General features: G+C 44.6%; 1 protein-coding gene and 1 long non-coding RNA gene across 2 annotated transcripts in view; one reads left to right on the top strand and one right to left on the bottom strand.

Annotated features, from left to right (window-relative positions):
• LOC138528505 (uncharacterized) overlaps positions 1-24,040 on the bottom strand; it is a 107,170-nt gene extending 83,130 nt beyond the window's left edge. The window contains exons 1-2 of the long non-coding RNA XR_011284160.1: positions 23,930-24,040; positions 15,674-15,784 (exon numbers count right to left, since the gene is read on the bottom strand). This is a non-coding gene — a long non-coding RNA (uncharacterized lncRNA). The remainder of the gene's footprint in view (positions 1-15,673; positions 15,785-23,929) is intronic.
• SLCO2B1 (solute carrier organic anion transporter family member 2B1) overlaps positions 1-24,197 on the top strand; it is a 770,532-nt gene that overhangs the window by 708,503 nt on the left and 37,832 nt on the right. The window contains exon 15 of the mRNA XM_069640200.1: positions 18,840-18,960. Within this exon, the coding sequence (XP_069496301.1) occupies positions 18,840-18,960 (121 nt within the window). The remainder of the gene's footprint in view (positions 1-18,839; positions 18,961-24,197) is intronic.

A 24,197-nucleotide genomic window follows, 5' to 3' on the forward strand; every position in this document is an offset into this window, starting at 1 on the left:
GGCAATTCTTTATGGATATTGTTCTTTTGCACTCTTTTCACAAGCTGTGGTGCGATTTTCATCATCATGTAAGACTATGGCATTGGGTGTGGGGCACGCAATTCTCAGGGTCCATGAAGTCTCCTGCATCAACCTGTTCTTTACTGAGGCGTGTCTGCTTGGATGGTCAGGAGCACCCATAGCCAGATTACATGTATCCCCATCATGGAATGTTACCTTCTGGGTGTTGGCCTAGTAGCAGGAATATAAACAGGAATGTCAAAAGAACAACATAAGTTAAGTACTTCCCATCCCTTTGCATAACACCTCCACGGCTTCAGGTTTCTTATTGGGATGAGAAACTCACACCATCTTTCTGGTGCTACCAAAACCACCCTCACCTCCCTGCATGGCATCAGGGGCTTGTTTGTTTTGAATCACTTGGGGAATAACTGACTGCTCACAAATCAATTGTGCAATGCAGTCATATTTGGTTAATTGTACCTCAGATGCACATTGTGCAGAGGTAATCGGGTTCCATCATACCTCCCTGTACATCAATGCCTTTCTTTGCCAGACTGGATCATGGGGCAGTGCGTCCATAGGTGCCAGCTGGCAACTTAAATCCAATGACTAGCAATATAGATTTGGGTTCTCCTGCTGGGATTACATCATCTTCAAAGGTAAAGAGGTCTAGTCCAATACTACCTGCTGCGGCTTGTACAGGCAGTTTGGCCTCTTAATCAGTCTTCCAATCAACAAGTATTTTTGTAGTACAATTATTCAGCTCAAACAAGGCCTGTGCTTGCTGCTTCGACCACTCCTTGAGAGTCTGAGCCTGAGTCAGTTTCTTTATGTGCTTTTTCAGTAAACCATTTATTCTTTCAGTATGTCCTGAGGCTTCAGGGTAATCCCCTGCTAAATTCCTGACTGAAATTGCAGTGAATCTGCAACTGGGCCACTCTCACCGATCTCGGTCCTTGGCCCAGCCACTCTCCCCTTGCCCTGCCTCCCTGGCAACCCCTGCACTGTGGGACTGTCTCTGTATCCCTACAGCCCCCCCTTCCCAACACTTGTCTGCACTTACCTTGCACTTGCCACCAGCTGGCCCTTATTATTTTTATTGTTATTCTACTACCCCTGTACTGCACTTTCCCCTCTCCCTTTCCCCTTGCACTTTTCCCTTCACCTCTACCCATGCAATTGCGCGATCTCAATGACACCTGGCCTAGTAGGATCGTTGTCTATCTTCCCTTTGTTCCCCCTCCCTGCCTCGTCGTACCTTGAAACACGTGTGTATAGGCGCGTTACAAATACCATATCATATCATATCATATCATAATGTCTAATGTGCAGTGTCCACTTTATGTCTTGCTCCAAAATCCCACATTTGCACATTGCATCATGCTAAATGGCTACCTTGGTCGGATTGGATTTCATCTGGAACACCATAATATCTTAAGAGACACTCCATCCCTTTCAATGTATCCCTTCAGCTGCATTAGTAGCTGGATGGGCAAACAGCCTTCCTAAATATGTGTCTACCATCATCAACACATACAACCTTTCAGGTCTGGACCCCAGTGATTCCGTGATGGCGGTAACAAAGTTTCCACGTCTGCAAGGTTGCAGAAAGACCGTCCGATTACGTGCTGTCGGTCGCGCGCACCACATGGACGCGGAACATTGTTACCGCCATCACGGAAAAAGCCACGGAAATGGACATAGCGCTGCCACAAGTAGCACAAAACCCATGTCTGCCACCGTCGCCACGGACACGGAACCGGAAATACCATGATCGCCAAAACAGGAAACAGAGAGGTGGCCATCACATAAAGCACAATCCATTGCCATCCAGAGTCAGCACAAGCAGAATCCACACTGTGAGAAGCTAAAAGGGACCACCAGCATGTCTTCCAGGATTCCAGCCCAGAGGCAGCGCAAACAGCGCTTTAGTGAGGCGGAGCTAACCGTTCTGGTGGAGCACATAGTGGAGCATGCAGAGATGCTGTTCAGTGCTGATCAACGGCGTGCCACACAGCAGCAGAGGAAGGAAGTGTGGGCGGAAGCAGCACATGACTGTGAGGAGTGTAAAGGACTGCCACAAGCAGTGGGACGACCTCAGGCTGAGGGTTCGGAAACTGATCTCCACACACCGCCAACGCAGCAGTGGGACAGGTGGAGGACCCCCTTCCCCACTGAGGCTGCAAGCATGGGAGGAGCGTTGCAGCAGTGTCCTCCAGCTTGAGGGCATCCATGGGGAAGGCAGTGCATGACTGGGCCAAAAGACCCATTAACAACCCCCCCCCCCCAGGCAGTGCATGACTGGGCCAAAGGACCCATTAATAACCCCCCCCAGGCAGTGCATGACTGGGCCAAAGAACCCATTAACAACCCCCCCCCAGGCAGTGCATGACTGGGCCAAAGGACCCATCATGATCCATATGGCAACCAATATCACTACAATGCATACCCCCAACAAGCAGATGCATGTAACTGCCACTATTAAATGATCAACCTGTATGATGCATGTGATGCACCCATCAGGCACAACCACATAACTAATTGCATGTTCTCTGTGTCCCCACAGCCGTATCAAGTGACAGTTATGCTGCACAACAGCCCAGGCAATCAGTACCGGCACGTGCCCAAGCCAGTTCGGCATCTCTGCCCCCAGTAGTAACTGCAACACATGTGCCGGGCACCATCACCGACATCCCCACCGTCTCCATGCTGCCTGATGCAACACAGGAGCCAGGGGCACCCATCATGCCCACCCAACCCACCACAGAAAGCAGCTGCACTGCAGAGGAGGCGGCACGTAGTGACAACAGTGCCCCGGCAGTGCAGTCTGATACTGGGCCACAGGGGTAGATGCCCACATTGGATGACTTTGAATCCTTCCATCAGCTGGAGTTCAGCCCCACATCACTCCGAAGTCCCATGAGGTCACCCACCCCATCAATGGCAGAGCTAAATTCCTGCATGCAGTGGATGCAGGAGCAGCAGGCTACCCTCACCCAGCTGGTGGAGAGGCAGCTCGAGGAATCTAGGCTGCAGAGGGAGTGCTACAGCACGTCAGTATGTCGCCTCTCAAGGTCCATTGGACGCTTTGCCAGCACTATAGTCACCCTGGCACGCCATGTGCGGGAGGGCAATGATAACACCTCCAGGCTCATAAAGTCCATGTTGATTGGCCAAAAAGCAAATATTGCACATATGCCATCTATTCCTGATTCTGTGCCATCCAATACAACCACCCCATCCAGCTCCACCACTGCCAGTCCAAGGAGGCGCTCGAGTCTGCTAACAGGGCTCTCAGGCAAGGATGTACAAGCACAGAAGCGCACACGGAAGTGATGGCATGTGTGTCGGCCACTGCAAGACACATGTGGACTTGAAGGGTGTGAGGGGTGGGTACGTTTGGATGGTGGGGAGGTCGTTTGGGGGGTTTGAACATTGGGGCCTGGTTGGGGTGGGTATGTTTGGGTGGTGGGGGAGGTCGTTTGGGGGGTATGAACATTGGGGCCTGGTTGAGGGTGGGTACGTTTGGGCGGTGGGTGGGCACGGGTGTACAGCTACCCTAACCATTGCACCTCCTTCCCTGTTGTTAATTCATCAATATATCATCATTTAAAAAAAACATACATGAGTGGACATCTATCATTTCATTTGCAGTACAACAATTCATTTATTGTCATCACCATATCCATGCATTGCTGTGAATGTGTTGTGACTCAAAAGTAAATGTGAACCAGTTTATCCCGTGCTCTTTGTCCATCTAGTGGACCCCCAGGAGGAGGTGGGCCATCCCATCCCCAATCCTATCCCCATCTCCATCCCCATCTCCATCCCCATCTTCTTCATCTGCGTCTGGGGGCATTGGGATGTTCCTGTGCAGGCAGAGATTTTGCAGCATGGCACATACGAGCGTAATTTTACCCGTCTTCACTGGGCTGTACAGCAGTGATCCACCAGATCTGCCCAAACAGCGGAACCGGGTCTTCAGCAGTCCGAATGTCCTCTCAATTATTGCACATGTGCAGACATGTGCCCTATTGTACGCATCTTCATGCATGTTCCTTGGCCTCCGTACAGGTGTCATCATCCATGGCGTGAGTGCATATCCAGCATCACCTACATGGATGTAGCTGGGGGGGGGGATGTCAGTGTTTGTGGTATGATGTCTTCATCTGATGCTGTGCTATCTTGTGTCATTGTCCATTCATGCATATGTGCCATGCAGTGGTTGGTTGTGTTCTTTGGCCATCACAGAGGACGTTGGCAACTGGGCATTGACCAACGCATTGGTGTGCATGTGTACTCTGCCCTGCCGGTGACATTTGATTGGGACAGTGATAGTATCGGCTGTGTGTGTCATGTGGCAGGGTGTGTACGGGCAAACTGTGGTGACCTGTCATGTGTTGCTTTGGGATGTTTAGGATCCACTGTCTATTCAGTTGATGGCTGGGGGGGTGATGCATGTGCAGTCACAGAAGCACACTCACATTGCTCATTGGCATGGACACACACACACCACTTCAACATGGTCGGTGCATTGGCAGCTGTACTCACCCAATAGCCATCTGCTTTGTTTGGCATAGCGTTCCATGTACCGTGGCAACGTGGAATTCCGCAGTACCATTGAGTCATGGGTTGAGCCTGGGAGTGAGCGCAGCAGTGTGTTATCAGCTGCGTGGCATCACATACCATCTGTATATTCAGCAAGTGATACTGTTTCCTATTGCGGAACACCATCTCAATTGCACGTGGTACTGTCAGCTCAATGTGGGTGCAGTTGACTGCACCTATGCAATTTGGCATGACTACTATGGCATTGAAGGCCAACTTGGTGACAATGACCTCGGGGAGGGTACGGGGTAGGGCTATCTGTTCCGACACATGGCGCAACAGGGCATCCAGTATCTGTACCAGGAGTTTTGAGAAACAGGGTTGTGATATGCCGTGCAGCTCACCAACTGTGTGTTGATAGGTGCCAGTGCCAAGGAAATGCAGTACAGACACAACCTTCAGGAGGGGGGTGGCAGTGGGGGTGTCTATGTGGCTGCTGATGTCGTCCTCAATCATGGTGGTGATGTGCAGGATTGTTGGACAGTCCAGCCGGTATAGTGTGTGGATCTGTCCTGGGGTAAGGTTCCAGGGTGAGGCCCTGATGCGTGTTATTGCAGGCTGCCTGCGGGTTGTGCCGGCTGGACAATGGGATTTGCCATAGGTGCAGGGTTGGCTGGTTGCCGCCTGCGCCTCCTACGCCCCGCCTCCTCCTCTGCACCATTACTGCCATCATGTGCAGTGCTGCCTGTTGGTTGAGTAGGCCCAGTCCCAATGCTACTAGAGCTGCTGCCTGCATGGTTCTGTATTGTGTTGGGCTGGGTGTGGCCCTTTTGTAGGCTCCCAGTGTGCAGCTGAGTTCAGCTGGGCTGATTTGGTGCACCTGTGCCCTAATTCAGTTCAGCAGGCACTGTTTAACGTAATGTTCATGGTGGCGGCGGTACAGCCAACGTGATCACGGTTTTAATGCCATTTTTCAGGCGGTGTTTCCATGTCCGCGCTAGTTGTGATGCCAGCATCTCTGTCCTTTTTCATACTTAGCAGTGTGGAGGAGTGTGGTCGACCACGCCTGGCTGCCAGTAAAATGAGGCAATGAAAATCACATTGTACAATGATATGGATGAAATAGACTGCGGCAAACAGTATCTTGTGATCTACATGTTTAAATAGGCTTCAATCTTTTGAGTATGCTCACGGCCAATATCTTTCAAGTATGCTCCTGGACAATATGCAGATTCGTATATTTGACAATTGGGCTGTTGGGAAGGGTGTGGGGAAAGGGGAGCGCAGTAAGGCACTTTTTCAGCCTCAGCAAGAAACCTTTATTTGTATGTGCTTGAATTGCTTCTTCGCTGCTGCTCATGGTTTAATTTACTGCTCTCCCTGTTTTTATGTTTTAATGTCCATGCTATTGTTCTGTAATGTTACTAAGACTTAAATAAAAATAATGTAATCCACAAAACATATTCATGTGTTTTGGTAACAATTATGGCACTGGTTCCTGCTTAGAATCTATTATAAATGTGTGAGATGTAAGGGGTAACATCTATTTATAGTGATTTATGTATAGTTCCATGTGCCTATATGTCCGGTTAGTGTGTTATACTAAGATGGTTTAATATATTATCATATCAGATATATGGTATTTATTGAAATGTATAACACGTTTTCACCAAAGCGATGAATGTACAATGGAAATAATTGTACAATAGCAATGCAATGAGTTGGATAACAATAAATCCATAGAAAAATTCAAGCAGTTAGAAATACACAAAAGAAGATGTGTTTGTAACCAAGTCTGGAAAATGTAAAGGGAAAGAGAGGAACAAATTGATAATGGAAGAGAGTTCCAGTACTTGGGAGTGCGAAGTGAGAAAGGGCGAAAGCAAGAAGAAACACAAAGTGGTTTAGTAAGAGATGGATGCAGAGATTGCAAGCTGATAGATGTAGAGGCCGAATGTAGAACAACCGAAGTGGAGAGATAAGAAGGGGCAAGGTGGTAAATACATTGGTATAAACTGCAGATGAAATAAAAGAGAAGCCGAGAGTTGAAAGGCAGGAGGGAATAAGGTAGAAGAGAGGAAGCGATAGAAGGCGTGAAGTCAGAGGAAACAGAAGACAAGTAGTTGAGTTATGTCTTGAATCAGGAGGAGTAATAATATGTGACGCAGAGAGACCAACTAGAAGGTTGGAGCAGTGGTCAAGATGGGAAAAGATTAGAGAGGCAATCAGTACTTTTGTAGTGTGAAAAGTAAGAAATAGTCATAGATGATGAATGTTGTAGATATGGAAACAGCAAATATGGGCAGTCCTGGAGATGTGGACAGAGAAGGAAAGAGCAGGATTGAAAATGATGCAAACATTGTGAACCGTTGGAAAGGATATACTAGGAGGGGGTACAGAAGAAGGAACAATAAATGTGAGGAAAAAAATAATTTCAGTTTTGGTGCGGTGGAGGTGGAGGAAACATGAACGCATCAGAGGTAAGATATGCAGAGACATTAGTGTGAAGGGGACCAGACAATTAGGAAGAAGAGAAGAGTACCTGCAAGTCGTCTGCATTGAAATGGGACAAGAGGTTGAAGGAGGATATGAGAGCAGAAAGTGGAATAATATAGAAAGAGAAGTGAAGGGGGGTAAGAACAGGTCCTTGGGGAACACCATATTGAAGGTGAAAAGGACAAGAAATGTGGGCAGCTCAGGAGACCAAGTCAGTGTAGTTGGAAAGCTAAGAATGAAACCATTGTACACAGCTAGAGAAGCCAAGTGAAAGAAGAGAGGAAAGACAAGTGGGAGGATCTACATTGACAAAAGCTGCAGATAAGTCATGAAGAATGAGAATAGAAGAGTGATTATCATTACAAGTCAAGAGTAAAGAGTTGGAAACATGGAGAAGACCTCTCTCAGTGCACTGAGATGAACGAAAACCACATTCCAGAGGAGGATGAAGATAATCAAGATGAGGGTAGGTGAGGAGAGGAATGCGAACGTTTAAAAAGGCAAGTATAGTTAAGCAATATGTTTGGGGTAAATGGAAGGAATGAGTGAATAAGGAATAAGATCAAGAGGAGAAGCAGTAAGGAGGGCTCTCGGTAGAAATGAAGCCATGTCAGAGTCAAAAAAGGAGAGAAGAGAAGAGAGTGAAAAGCTCAGAAGAATAATACAGAGCCGATTAGGTTGAGGAAGGGGAAAGGGAGGTGTAAAGGAATAAGTGGCGGAGACAGGAGACTTTACAAGTAAAATAATTGGCAAAATCTGTTGAGGGAAAAGGGGAAATAAAGACAGATCCAGAGGATGAGGCAATAGACTATAATTGAGAAGTTGGAAAAGGCAGCAAGGATGTTAAGAGTGGGTAAGAAGGAGGGCAGAATAGTTGTATTTTAAACGTCAAGCAGTAGGGAATCTTAGGAGGAGTGAAGAGAAGAAAGTGCTTCCAGATAAGAGGTGGGGATGAGATTTCTTCCAACTATGTTCAGCTTTGTGAAGGGAAATTATAAGGGGGGAATAAGAAAGCCGAGGATATGAAGGTTTGGGAGAAGGTGAAAAAGCTGTGCGCAGAAATACAGAATCAAGAGTGGAAAGAAGAGTGGAGTGGAAAATAGAATCAGCTTGGTAAGTGGAGAGACACTCTGGGTGGATAAGAGGAGGAGAAAGTCCAGGAGGAGTGATAGAGGATACCGACACTGCTGCTTTGCCACAAAGGCAAGGTGTATTGGAAACTGTATAAAAAGAAGAACAGAGAGAAGCATGGGTTGATGTATTAGAGGAAGTGATCCAAGTCTACATAAAACAGAGGTAATGTATGTTGAATCGGAGGATGAGATTAAGAGTGGAGTTAGATTTATTACATATAGAATGAGCATTCCAGGGGCCAATTAGGAGACAGGATAAGAAGAGATAGTCGGATAGACCAGATTAGCTACATTGCAGTGATGTATAGGGGCCACGTGGGAGATCGACTCACCTCGGCCTAAATGACCCCAGTGACCACAACGCCACTGCCTTACACAAGGCCCTCTCCCAGGCAATCACCGCCCTCACCCACACCAAAGGCCGCACGTTGGACTGGGTCTACCACCACAACTGCTTACTAAATATCAAAGAGATCGCTACCATTCAGTGGTCCGACCACCAGAGCATTATATTCGACATTAACACCTCTAAAGGACCCCCCAACTCGGATGTTCCTCTACCTGCCGCACTCTCTAGAAGCTCTAAATTGCTCACCAGGGAAAACATCACTCCATACCTTCTGGTGCCTGCACTGCTCCCCCCCTTTAGCAATGACCCCACCGTTCTCGCTAATGACTTCAAAAAGAACATCACTCTAGCCGTAGACACGGTAGCCCCACTAACCCTCAAAAAAGCAAGGAAAGTCAAACGTGCGAACGCCTGGTTTACCCAGGAGCTCCTACAGTTGCGTTCAAAGAAGAGAGCTGCAAATACTTCTTGGAAGAATAACCCCAAAGACTCCACTAAAGCTGCTTTCAAGGCATTGTCTAATGAATATAAGACAGCCATTATCAAGGCCAAAGCCCTATCCTTTAACACAAGGATAGCCAACACCAAATCCGCCACTAAAGACATTTCTGCCATCTTCAGAGAGCTTGAAACCCCCACCTCCCCTCCTCCCACTATTGTTAAAGACGAGGCTTGGTGCAACAAAATTCAATTGGCCATGCTCGAGAAACTGGACACCCTGCACTCCAAAATCCTGGCCCACCAAAGGGCTCTTATCGATATCATAGCCAACAGCCACAGCCCACCCTCACCAGCCACCGACACCAACCAACCTCCTCTTTTTGAATTTAAGGACATGACTGAGTGTGAAGTCATTGCCCTCCTCACGTCTATCAAACCATCTAGCTGCAAAGGGGACGCCTGCCCTGCGCAGGTCATTAAGGACTGTGCAATCCCCCTTGCGCCTTTTATCACCGTCTTCATCAACGCATCCTTCCAGTCTGGCCACGTCCCAGTTGGACTCAAAGAAGCGTGGGTCTGACCACTCCTCAAAAAACCCGCCCTGGACCCATCGGTCCCAGGGAATTACAGACCTATCACCACTGTCCTATTCCTACTGAAAATTTTGGACAAAGCAGCTTACCTGCAAGTGCAAAAGTTCCTGGAGGACAACCACCTCATAGCGCTTTGGCAATCCGGCTTCCGGCCACGACATGACACCGAAACGGCCCTCCTTGACCTTAAGAATCAGAGGGATGATCTTAGAGATGCAGGAAAACCTGCACTACTTCTCCTTCTGGACCTACCTGCTGCCTTTGACCTTGTTGATCACAAGAGCCTATGCCACCATCTCGTCACCGCAGCTAATTTCTCCCCCAGGGCCTGTAAATGGATAACCTCCTTTCTGCAAGAAAGAATAATGAAGGTTTTTTCCGACACAGCCTCTGCCAATCCCAGCCTCATTCAATGCGGCGTCCCACAGGGGTCCTCCATTGCCCCCACCCTCTACAATCTCTTCATGAGGCCCCTCTTCAAAATTCTGGACGCCCTGGGTATCTCATACACCAACAATGCTGATGACACTCAGGTGCTCATCCCCCTCTCGGATGATTACACGTCCGACCTTAACACCCTCAACTCCATTTACGCCACTATCCAATCTTGGATGGCAGAAAACTGGCTATGCCTCAATACTGAGAAAACCGAACTTCTGCTTATTGGATCCCCGTCCACCCTGGGCAGGCTGGACAAGCAATGCAGCTCCTTCACTGTTGACAACATCCCTATCCCAGTCTCTCAAACAGTCAAAACCCTTGGTGTTTACCTAGATCCGAACCTGACTATGGACAGGCAGGTCAATGCCATAGCTTCCGCCGCAGCCTACCACTATAAACTGCTCAATGCCGTGAGGCCATATCTCTCCCAACAGAACTGCCTTACTATCACCAGGGCAATAATCGGCTCAAGGCTTAACTATTGCAATGCCCTACTCATAGGAACATCAGCGAAAAACCTTGCTAAACTACAACTCGTTCAGAACAATGCCCTTAGGGCTGCCACTGGCACTTCACGCAGGGACCATATCTCAGGTCTCAGAAAACAAGTCCACTGGCTGTTTTATTTGTCTTATTTATCTTATTTATTCCACTTTCACATGTACTGCACTTTGCCCTCTCCCTTCCCCCTCGCACTTTTCCATTCCCCCCTTCCCATTCACTTGCGCGATCTGAATGACACCTGGCCTAGTAGGATCGCTGTCTGTCCTCCCTTTGTTCCTCCCCCTTGCCTCGTCACACCTTGAAACACTTGTGTATAGGCCCGTTATGAATGCTATATCATATCATATCATAACTATTCTTGTCTGCTGGAGTTTCCATTCATTAACTTTGCCTGCAGAGTATAAAAACACACGCACGGTGCATCAGCGGGCAAGTGTTTCTGCCAAGTGTCTGCAGTCAAGCAGTCAGTCGTTCGGCGTTGAGAAGGTTTGACGATTAACACCATTAATCCTTGAAGTCTCAGTTTTTGTTTTTCTAAGCAAATACCCACCTTCATAGACACAGGGTGCCGGGAAAGTCCAAAACATGTAATTACAATTTACGAAAGCAAAGAGCTGAAGAAAATGCTCTAAACTCCACTTTTATATCGGGGGGGTGGGGCAAGATAATGTTGGAAACATAGAGGGTCATGGAAGCCCAGCTAATATAACTTCACAATCCGCATAAGGCTGTAATAGTCATAATAAACAAGACAGGAATCTCAGGAGAGACAACAAACGGCGGGCATAACTGCTCCAGGAACTCTAATTTAGATAACAACTGTCTATTAGAATTGAGCTATTCGCTACAGAAGAACATACTGGGAAGATCTGTGTTTGAAGATGTGGATATGCAAGATCCGAACATTTGGGCAAATGAAAATGACCTGCTTGCTGTGGGAAACGACTCCACCCAAGGTCAAACTCAGTGACTCTCAGTCTCCCCTAACTTACATATTGAGCACAACGTTTCAGCTAGTACAAGTGCTGATAATTCTGTAATTTCGGAAATTCAATCTTTCATGACAACAATGCAATTTGCCTTGAAAATATTGCTCAAATTATGCTGGAAAATCAAAGAACATGTAAAGTGCTCTGGTGATATTGTGAGAAGAGCTGACTGCACTGTTGAAGGAGTTTTAAATGAGCTTGACGCGGATATTGAAAAAAGATAAGGAAACTAATCCTGTATTAATTGCAAAAGAATCTAGGGAAATGCTGCAAGTGATAAAAAGAGACATTTGATCATAGAGAAATAAATGATTCTATTCCATCAAATGATGGAAATTATGTTTACCTGACATGGATGCAAAGAAGGATGATTAAAAAACAGAGCATCCGTCATGCAAATAAAAAGCCATCAGCTAGTTGCAGTGTTACTGATAGTGACACTATTACTGAGGAATTTCCTGTGAAAACGAAATCATCCAAAAAAGGGAGGGAAGATCAATTGCTTGGAGAGCATGAAGAGCAAATGAAAGAAAGTAGCCTTACGGCAATTGAACTAAACAGTAGTAGTGATATTTTAGAGGATAAATGTTGCATTTCTGGCTCCTAACAAAAATAGTAAAAAAAACATGAAGCAGAGCGAGGGGTTCAGATCGATCTACCTTAAAGGTGAAGCATAAGAAGCGTTTCTCCATAAAATGGTTAAATCCAAAAGATAGAAATAAAAGAGTAAATCGATCAGATTTGTTGAGCACATTACAGCTAATTCGTCCTTTGCGAGTTCTTGACACTCTAGATTTTGCGTTTGAAGAGGCCACACAAATGCGACTCGCATTCAATGCTATCAGGCTGAAACTTCAACCATGAATCATTCATGTCATGCAAAATTGTTGACCTTAAAATATTAACTAAATGTTGGAGAAGGGCAGAGGGTTAAAGAGGGTATTGTTAATTAAATGAATCCATTTGAAAGTTTGAAAATAATGACAAATGTTGGAGGAAAAATTGGACCCCGCAATGTGTCGCAAGATGATGCACAATGTTTATTAAAGTTGCTACTAGACTCCGTGAATGATGAAAAAGTGTTGCATCCATGAGACGGACCGTTGCTACTTGGAACACGTGTGGTTATAAACATTTAATAAATACGACAGATTCTTTACAGCACTTATTATTTAATTACTTTTTTTCTACAAGAGTGTTGGCTGGTGACAAGTTTGTATATATACGGCTACCAAATATTTCAGATTCAGGCTAAAAAAGGTGTGTTGGGCAGGCCTTATGGCGGCCTGATCATCAGAGTTAAAAATACTTGGAATACCGTGAGGTTGAAAACAACTGAAAATGAAAATGTGCTAGCTGCTGAGGTTAGTATAGTGAATCAGATAACCTTACGATTGTTCATATCCCCCAGGTGGTGAATGTACTGAGAGCTTGTTTGAGAGTATTCCTACCCTCTTGGTTGAGTGGATAAAGGATGAAGGAAAACATTTGATTCTGCTGGAAGGTGATCTAAAGGCCCGCTGCTTAAGTCTTGTAGACTGTAATGAAACTAGGAATGTAAACAGGAAACGTGTTATGTTACTGAAACAGGCAAATCGGCAAGGAAGGGATTGGACGACTTATTTAAATGAGTGTGAGTTTTTCATGCTTAATGGGCATGCTAGGGGAGATTTCCCTGATCACTTTACTTGGTTCAGTGGCAATAGGAAGGCAACATTTGACTACATCTTTGTGAATCAAAATTGTATATCCCTTGTAAAATGTTTAAGAAGTAATAGTAATGATTTTAGTGACCATACAATGCTAACCATTCATCTTCACCAAATACAGGAAAGTGAAAGCTTACACGATTAGTTAGGGTAGCTTAATATAAATCCTGGAAAAAAAGGTATTAGATGGAACCGAATCTGGCGAAAGTAACTACATTTGTGAGTAATAAAGTGGCTGATGCTCAGTTCAAACTGATATCATTGTCTGCAAATGCATTTGAGGAATGGTTAACAAGTCGTAATGCTGGTTTTTCATCATGCAAAGGTATTACCTTGTATTAGAAGGACAGAACATTAATAAAATCTATGATAGGGAGATACAAAATGACAAGCATCCAATGCGCAGAAATATTCGATACGCTTGGAAAAATAATAGAGACACTTCTAACAGAGATGGAATTATCAGAAAGATAAAAAATATAGGAATTGGGTCAAATGGTGGTGATATTCAAATAGAAATGTGCAGTGGCAGAGGATGACTGCTGTTTTAAAATGCACAGAAACAAAAGGTATGTGGTGACTGCAAGGAAGTGCAAAATGCACAAAAGAGAATATTATGACCAACCCCACTGATGAAACAACAAGGTGTAAATATATTTGTGATACATTTTTTAAAGATATGTCTCACTCCCTGTAAAAAGAGTGTATTAAGGTAACTAAGTCCAGGTTTTGTATTGATAGAGAAGGCATTATAGGAGAAATTAAAAGGTTCATGGGATCAAGAGCCCCTGGGCCCAATGGCCTGACCATTGTGGTCTTAAAAAGTGATCCTGAGTCTATTTCCAAAAGCTTTGTAGTGAGGGTGAAATTCTGACATCATGGAAGAGATTGGTATTGGTCCCTATCCACAAAATAGGTATAAGAACTATGTCCTTGAGTTACAGATTGTTATCAATGTTAGATGTCACAGGAAAAATTGTTGCTGGCTTTGTACTTGAGGAATTACAGAAATGGGCAGAAGCGACCCACTTGCTTGATAAATCTCAAACAGGTTTTAGGGTAGACTCATTGATTGTACATAATCTCAAAATTATTGAAATGTTAATTGAAAAGGCAAAAAAGACAGGTAATTTGTCTCCATATGCCATTTGTGTAGGTTTTCGTGCAGCGTTTTATTCTGTTGATAAGGAAAGATTGTGGCTAAAATGAGGAGAATAAGGTTGTCCTCGGATTTGTTGAATTGTTTAAATAGTTTCACAATGGGACATCGGTCCAGGGAGACTGGATAGCAGGTAGGCCATCACATCATCGATACACACAAGTAAAGGAAGAGTGTGTGCTGGCTCCCCTGCTCTTCAATCTGTATTTGGCTGACTTGCGTGCTGAATTGAAATTATTTCGAAATTGCCAATCAGAATTGCTTTGATGCCTGTCGTTTGCCTGTCTTATGGTGAAGATTTGGTACTTTTTCACAAATCTTTCTTTGGCATAGAAAGAACATGTAAAGTGCTTTTGAAGTATGCCAAGGAAAATATATTGGCCATAAATGTGGCTAAGACCAAAATAATGCAGTTCACCAGGAAAGAAACAAGACGTCCTCGCTTGATAGTGGACGAAGGCCAAATTGACTATGTTGAAACATATAAATATTTGAGGATATGACGATCTTATAGCTGCGAAGAGAAGAAAGTCAAATCAGCAAACTCTTTTGATTGCAAAGTTTGAAGAGCAGATGGCTGGGTACAGTTTGGAGGGAATTATTAGACTGTACAAACAATGCTTCTGCACAGCAATATTCTGTGGGTTAGAGGCCCAGACTTCGAAGGATTAGAATTGTCTTCAGTTCATAGAAGGCTTCTTTTGGCAAAAAATATTAGGATCACCTATGTCTGCATCCTTTGAAATTCTGCGACTTGAGATGGTGCTGATATCTTTATATGGTAGCGTGGGGGTGTTAGATTGCTTGCTCCTAGCCTTTTTATTTTAAAACAATAATTCTTATAACTGAGGTGTTTGTAAAATATTATATTGTATTAGTTCTGTACCAAAATTGATTCAAACTGTTAAGAAAATGTTATTTCAAGAGCGTGTCAATATATTCCCTTTGGAGGCACATGCAACTGTTTCACCCTTACCCAGGCTTTATCAAGGCACAGTTATACTAACAATGTGAGCAATACAGTGTTGTGCATGTAATTCATATAGTGCATTCAAGTACAATTTTTACACATAATAGATATATTCAATGCTTTGAGATCTTAGTCTCACAATTATCATACAAAACATTCCATACATCAATGTACATCCTATTCTGAGCAACTGAGATTCAATAGTTAATCTTAGAAGAATTGCTTGGAAAAGAAGGGGGAAAAGGAAGGGAAAAGAAAGGTGGAGTAGTGTTAGTTAGATTAAGATATCATGTGTTATGTCAATCAATGTCAGTTGCCACCAGTTGGGTCTTACTCACATAGGTTAAGTCGGAATCTGTGTTTCCTCCATTGTCCAATAGTTTTTAATTCTTACATCACATGGTGCTGCTTAGCGAAGCTTTCACAGTGGTCCCAAAATTGTATCATTGCTGCAATTTTCAAAAAAATATGAAAGTTATATGCTTTGCTAGTGATAAGACAAGTTATTATGTTTATTAACACTATGGCCCTCCTTACACGGTATCCCACCGGTAAATCCGGTGGGATACCGGAAAACTGACCTATCATTTCCACCACCTGATAACCCAGTATTACTGGGATACAACAGGTGGCAGAAAGGGCAGTAAAATCCCATAGGACTCCATGGAGGGGATTGCTGGTACTACCGGCACCTGTAATACCGGTAATACCAACATTCATTTGCTGGTGGGGGGCCTGATTTACCACCAGCTCTTGCCTGGAGGTAAATCCGGTAACCCCCCACCAGCAAACCTGTAGTTTGGCAGTGCGGTAAAAGTGCTGGTAATGGATTTACCGGCAATTTTACTGCACTACCAAACTTGTAATGACTCCTCTATGAGCAATCCCAGATGGCAATTGCTAAGTTTGATTGGAACGCTCTGTAGAAAATATAAATATGGAATATTATTATTTTATAAATAAAATTATTCATATGGTTGATTGGAAGTCTGACTGGGATAGTGATTTCACTTCTTCTAAGCGGATTTTTATAATGAAATTAGAGAAATGGGATTGGTCCTGTAATTATGATCAACTGGCGGCATTGAAAAGCTATAGTGAAGTGAAATACTATAGGTATAAATTCAAAACGCTGCAGACATATCTTTTACTTTGTCACCTCAAATGCAAAGATTTAGTTCATTATTTTACGAATAAATCGCTTACCTTTGATGTCAGTTTGAGTGCCGATATTGAAGATTTTGTCGTATGTGTATGATCGAAACTATGCTGAGACCGCTATACATGTACTAATCGAATGTAAGATGCTAGGATCAAAATATATGTGTTTGTGAATAATTATGATTGCATAAAAAGTGATGAGTTTTGGCATTGTTGTCTGAATTCTGAAAACAAAGGGTTTGGCAGAAAGTAGTTGAAAACATGGTTATTAATGAATAATATAGATATTTTAAAATTGGTTTTAAATATTAAAAATGTCTAAATGTTGTATTTTTAATGTATAATTAACAAATTGTTTTCTGGAGATTGTTGAATTATTTATGGAAAGTTTATATCATATGAGAAAAGTTCAAATTAACTAACCACATTAAATTAATAAAAAAAGAAAGAATTAATAAAAAAGTGAATGTAAGAAAAAAATGAGGCAAGTGGTATAGACAAAGATAAACAGGAGAGTGAACTAGCTGGATCAAGTGCATGCAGGTGCATACAGGTGCAAATAGGGATGGAAAAAGACACTCGACAAGCCACCCTTTGATAGACAACCAGGGTGAGGACCCTCTAGAATAAGGCTAATAATAGCAAATAAAGATATCTGATCAGTTACGTAACCACACCAAGATGGAGAGTGGCAGCAGGGACTCCAAGATGGACGGTAGGGAGAAGTGTTAGGTCGCAGGTGGCAGAAGCCATAGTGTCTACGGGGGACATGAGGCTGCCACCCCCAGGCTGCACTGAAGAGCACGAGGCAACATGAGCGAATCCTTGGCTGGGCCAGCAGACATTTAGTACAGTCAGCAGTCATGTGATCCGTCACATGACCTCAGCATGACGGAAACCGGCAGCAGGGGTTCTGAGATGGAAGGGAGGGAGCAGGAGAGATCCCAGGTGGCTTAGTCCTGGTGCAAGTTCATTCCTCTGGATTCCAAGTGGTCATTGACAGGACCGGGGAGACAGGATGGTTGTGGTGTGGTGGAGTTGGTGAGGATTATACATTATACTGTAGGCCCAGGTGGCTCATGCCATACCGCCTTGCCATACTGCCTTGCAGGAGCCTACCAGAACCCAGTAGGGTGAAGGGGGCTATTGTAAGGAACTGTTGGGGCGAGTTGGGGGGTGGTAGCAATCTGCTCTGCCTCTGGGTGACCTTGTTGTTTTCATTCTACCCCTGGAAGACCACAAACCTTTCTGGACGAACTTCTGACAGCGTGTAAAAAGTAGTGGGTGGTCCAGATTATCCCGGAAGGAATTTGCACAACATTACCAATAAACAATGGTCCCTTAGGGCTGTGTGGTCTATTCTTTATTTAAGACTTACCTAAATGCATCAGTTTTCAGTTTACCCCTGCAGAATTACTTGCAATAAATGGCTGTAGAACTTTTCATGTAATAGTGCCTGACCGCCTGCGATTTTGTCATTTGTACTTTGCTTGATCAGTGTGTGTGATTTTGCTCACCTGAGAACATGAGTGAGAACATAAGCAACTGATAGGTATTGGTTCTGATGCAGTGGTGGGCCTCTTAGACTTTTCACGGGTTTTTATACCTTTATAAAGTATATTTTCTCTTATGGTATGATGTGATGTGGCATTTGTAACGCCCCCGCACACAAGTGTTTCTAGGCACCTGTACACAAGTTCAGTTCGAGCCTCACCTGTAATCACCTTCCTCCCAAAGATTAAGCTAAATTTACAAGCGTTTAGCCCTTCAGAGAAATAGGAGCTGCGCTTGTCCTTTCACTTTTGAAATGACGTCCTGTTCCCAGGTGTTTGCTTCCACTGCAGACGTGTTTTCTCCCAAAGCAGCTGCGATTGTTCTTTCACTTTTGAAATGACATCTTGTTCCCAGGAGTTTGCTCCCACTGCAGAAGACCGCCTATCATGTTGCAGAAATGTTTTCTCCTGAAGCCTTGAGGTTTGCAACAATAATGTGTGAGCTGCCAATATACACAGGAGCAATGGAGATGGACATTAACTCGTTACTTGGTGTATCAGACACAATTGCACTCTGAAGGAGATGTTTCCCCAGCCTGCATGCATTGATTGTGTGTGTGGGCTGGAAACGGAACAACACAGCGTTCATTGTTCAAGGCCACACGCAAGATAAAAGCATGTGACCGAGGACCAGCAGATGGGTTGTGTTCTCATTGCCAACAAATGCAAGATGGACGCGAAGACAGTGACCCATTGTGCAACATTTACTGTCAAAGAGCATGCATTTATTTATCAAAAGATGGAGCAGATGATCCCTTCCTGTTCTAAGCCAGTGTCCTTTTCTTGCCAGCCTGGATGCCCTGCCCTGTGCTTTATGGCCGGATTATCGACAGTACCTGCCTCTTATGGGAAAGAAAATGTGGAAAGAACGCATCTTGTCGCTACTATGACAACACACTCTTCAGGCAAAGGTACAGAATTCTCCTTTCAAATGTTGTCCAAATGTTCCTTTTTTTGCAGAAGCAGCGGAATTCTGGTAACCATGTTTACAGTGCGCCTGGGCCGGTAAATATAGAGGGGTTGCTAAACTCATAGAGCATAGAAAACATTTGTCCCGAAACCATTGTTTTACTCTTAACCCTGATTTTAATGTCATGTATTCTTATAGTGTGGACAGGTGTTTTATGAACTATTCCACACTAAATAAATTAAATAAATAAATACGTCGGTTTTTGGGAGGGAAACCGTTGACACATTTTCATTGGGCAGAAATGATCGGGTAGCTACGAAAAAAGGCGGTTAGATCATGCACAATTATTATTATTATTATTAATATTATTTTTTTATTAGCGTTCGGTTTCCAAGTGAATCCTTTCAGCTTCAGCTCAATACATATACTAAAAGTGTTCCAAAGCAAAAGAAAGAGAAAACCATTTAAGGAGAGAAGAAGAAATAAGAAAAACAAGCTGTATCGGACCTTTCCATATGGTTCATTCCTACTAATGCATCTGAGCAAGTCCAAATGTTCATTTAGGTGCTAAGTCAGTTCTCTTAAATATAATCGATACAAATTCCAGTAAAGCAAATATCACAGAGATTAGTCCCTTGCATCAACTTTGTCCAAATGTCTCTTTCAGATAAAGTTTGGTTGTCCAGGAAGAATTTTCCCAGCAAGTTGGATCTAACATCCCCCGCTCCCGGACAACTCATTATCAAGAGGTGCAGGGATTCAGAAGAATGACTGTAGAACCTGTGATCCTTGAGCTTCCTGGCATCAAGCACTTCCCTAGTCGGGAACAGGTTCAGTCGTAGTCTCTGGAATTGAGAGCGTGCTTTGACCAATGGAAATTTCATCAAGTATGGCAGGGTTATTCATTTATAGCAGATCATCGGGCAGAGTGCATGGCCCGAGGTTCACCCCAGAGAGTAAAATGAAAGTGCAAAGGCATCAGACAATCTACACTGAGAGAGGTCTGATCATATTTCAGAGCTGGTGCAATCCTTAATCATAAGACCAGATTTAATGTGAGGTGGAGGGAGGGGGGTGGAGCTAGGATGGGACCCCCGCCTCCACTGCATCGTTGATACTGGAGATAACCCACACTCCAAGACCTAGGGGAACCCTATGCATTTTACTAGCCTGGCTTCACTTCCAAGCGACTGGAGGTCCCCCTTAGGCTTGAGGCAGAGGATGATTGGAATCAGGGCTAGGCAGCACGGGGGGGGGGGCAGCCTGAGCCTCCATTGTAGCGCATGCTGGATGCGCTTCTGCGAGTCAAAACCCTGCATCTGGGCAGGCATACACTGGCCTATAGGGCAACAGGGAAATGCCTGAAATGCCAACCCACAATTACAGTATGGGACAGAGTGAGGAATTGCCATCTGGTAAGGGGGTAGAAGCCCGGACATGTTTGATTTTTCTTAACTAATAAAATGATGTGGGTAATCCATCTCAGAAAGGGCGGTCTACTAACTAGACATATCTCTTAACAGTGCCTGTTTTACCTTTATGATTTGGTTCACTCTTGGTTTGTAGAAGTGTGCGGGTTGAGTAGGCACATCCTCTACTTATGTTTGTACTCCTGCACGACAGACATATTTTTGGGCCAAAGTGAGCCAGATTGTTCAGTTGCTGCAGTGTGCATCTGGCAGCTTGTGGCAATATTACTAACCGAATACACTGTTTGATGCAAAAACCGCTGGTCCTGATGCTCCGGCTTGCAGAAATACGTGTGGGCAATGTTTGTGACAAGAGGAGGGCACACAGAGTCTGCCACAAGCACAGCCACTGGCATGCAACACAGATCATGAAGACACATAGAGACAACCAAAGGACCTTTAACAGAAGCTCTTGAACATGAAAACAGAATCCTGACTGTATGGGAGAACGACTTAACATGTAACATACAAGATTTTGCTTTAACATATTATTCGTGTTTGGGTAAGTAAAGAATACAGATGTAAAGCTACTAGGGATTTTTCCACAACTTAAAAAGGAGTTCCACACTATTAAGGGAAAGATGCAGGAAAAGGCGTAGGAAGGCACAAAACTAGAACACATTTGGGGTTGTTTATCTCATCAGGGTATTAGTCTTCTTCTGTATCACCATTCTAAGTACTTTCTCGTGGATGGAGCTCCCTAAAGCTTCATGATGAAGTTTCGGGGATACAGTACCAAGAATTGCTCCTTGGTTCTCAAAAAGCATTCTCAGGGATATAGCGCCTATTTCGCTTGTTTCAGAAGCCAGTGATATCTATTTATTCGCATTTGAAAAGCCCGCAGCAGCCCAGGGGCATCGTTATGCTGGTTACAGACAGTTTACTTAGTTACAGAAGTGATTAACAATTGCAATCATATATACAAGCATGTAGCAAAGCATATAGGGGGTCGGATGAAGAGAAAGGTCTTGAGTTGTTTGCGGAAGGTGAGAAGAGAGTTTTCTGTTCTGATATATTGCCCACCTCACCTGACTCATGGATATATTGTCCAGTTCCGTTCTTTCAGCTTTAAGGTGTAAAGTGCCAAGCTCACGTGTTTCAGGGATATAATGCCCAGCTCACTTCTCACAGGGTACATTGTTCCCAACACATCTATTTGAGCTCCCAATGATACAGTTCACAGCTCACTTGGTTCAGGGTTGTAGAGATCAAATCGTTTCCTTCAGTTCCTAGGAATATAGATCCCAGCTCACTTGGTGCAGGGGTATAGTCCCAAGCTCACACCTTTCAGCTGCAAAGAATACAATGGCCAGCTCACTTGGTTCAGGGACATAGTCCGCATCTCACTTGGTTCAGTGATGCAATACCGAGGTAACATCTTTCAGCTCCCAGGGATAAAATGCCCAGATCACTTGGTTCAGGAATATAGTGCCAAGCTCACCTATTTAAGCTGGCAGGAATAAAATGCTGAACTCACTCGATTCAAGGAAGTAGTACCCATCTCTCTTCATTTAGCTGCCATGAATAATATGCCCAGGTCACTTTGTTCAGGGATATATAGCCCAGCTCACTTCTTTCAGGGAAGTAGGTCATATAAAGATCTCCTGCAGTCTTAATGGTTCTGGCCTTTCAGGTGGAGAACATGTGCAAATAACGGCACATGCATTGTGTTCCCAAACCTTAGTGCAGCAATGGCATTGGAGCTACTGTCTGCTAGCCACAGAGTCCAATGCTAGTAGCATCTGAGTAAGCCACTCTGCAGCCACCTGCCCCACCTTATCCAAGATGTCTGCTCCTGTGTGGCACCTACCATCAAAACCTTGAACATACAAAGCGCCTCCACATATCCACAGTGAAGTGGACATTTCCACCTTCTGACCTATCCACTGCATTTCTCACTGCATCATACAAAGCAGGTAAAGACTTACATGATAAGTAAGTCTGGCTGGGAATTTGCCAGAGGGCATCAGAACTTGCCACCAGCTCCCTGACACCTTTTTATTCCACAAATTCATATGACAGAAGGTCTCGTGACAGCATTATTGCCAATTTATCATTGAACATATGCACTCATAGATGGTTACAATGATATATCTGACTGCACTCAAATGGGCTGGTGCTTACATATTGTTCCCCGACCACTACATTGTGTTTGTGTGCTGCTGATGGAACTGGCAGAGACACTACTTTGCTGCAGGACTGATACAACCCCCGAGTTCTGGGTGAAACATGCAGGGAAGGGCCAACATGCTGCTAAGTGTTTTTGCCTCCTGGGGGTATGCTGTATAATATGTTGTTCATTCTCATTTGCATGATGTCTCTTCATATGTCAGATCAATGATGACCTGTCCATATGTGTCCCTACATTCCCACAGGGTACAATCTCTCTGCACAGAGTGCAGGTGATAAGATTCTGCTCCTGGCCCTGTTCATAGAAATTCCACATCGTAGATAAATGCTGTGCACTCACAATAGGTGTCATTGGCTGTTGTGCAGAGGCAGTATAAGATGGAACTTGCCTTTCCATAAGGCACGCAGGTGGGAGTGCTGCTACTGGTTGCTGTCTTGACATGCTAAGGGCACTGTGTTGTACGCCGCAGGTCTGTAGGTTACGCTGCCTGAAGGACATCCGCAATGACTACCCCACACACCCATGCTTCTCTCCACTCTTGCCTTAAAACCTGCCCGCCGAGCCCTCTGCGGCAAACCCCGCACAGCCTAAGGGCACTGTGTTATGCGCTGCAGGTTATGCGCTGCAGAGAACACTAGGGAAGGACTCAGGGAGGAGCGCAAGCAGACGAGACAAGGAGAGACGAGACAATATTGGACAATTGAACAAAACAAGAGCTAGGACAATAGAAGAACAGTTCCTTGGATGAATGTTTTGCTAAGAAGGCAAAACCAAAGACAGCACTACTTTCACAATGTAGTTTAAACACTGGAGTGTTTGCAGAGTGTGCAGCACTAAAGTACATGGAGTTTTGCTGCTTGAAGAGTCTGTCTTCAGAGACCAGGCGAGTCTCTCTACTCTGTTCATTACTTCAAACTGTTCATAACACCCACTCCGGACGCGGAGCATCGCAGAGTGTTAGCAGAGTGTTCGCGTGTGTGTGAAGCTACCATAGTTTTACACTTCCTGCGAACCATGAAACACAGAGAAGCACATTCAGCTGTTGCTGCAATCGAAGACGTGGACTCGGGTCCACAACAAAGAACAAGGAGCAAGGTACGTGCAAGTGCGATACCTAAAACTGTGCTTGCTAATTGAAAAGTATCGATGGAATGGGAGGTGGAAACGGGAGCGCGTGGTAAGTTTGCAAAAAATTGCAAAGCGCCCGGCATTCCTGCAAGAGATATGTGAACATTGTTAAAATCAGCAACATCAGTAAGCGCTGTCCCGCCACCCTCCCGCCTCCCTCCCGCAATAGATACTCCCGAGATCCAAGATTTGGAGACCATAGAACTGCGAGGTGCCGACACCAGGAAACAGTTCCCTCTTACCTCGCCATTCACCATTACCAGCGTCGACATCGATGGATGAGCCCGACGAATGTAATGGGCATAATGACGTGGAACAGGCTGAAGCATGCGGCGCAGTGGACTCGATAAAGCCACCCAAAAACTCCTTGATGCCAACATCGAGTCTGCTGAAAGAACCACTGGTCGAGATCCTAGGAAACGTGACAATTGGTAATCCGGGTGCTTCAACACTACTGCACCTAATTGGCACTGATTTTGAAAATGAAAGTGAAAGCGAAAGTGAAGTACG

The sequence above is a fragment of the Ambystoma mexicanum genome, chromosome 7q, assembly GCF_040938575.1.
Source record: "Ambystoma mexicanum isolate Mex_15411 chromosome 7q, UKY_AmexF1_1, whole genome shotgun sequence".
Classification (NCBI taxonomy): Eukaryota; Metazoa; Chordata; class Amphibia; order Caudata; family Ambystomatidae; genus Ambystoma; species Ambystoma mexicanum.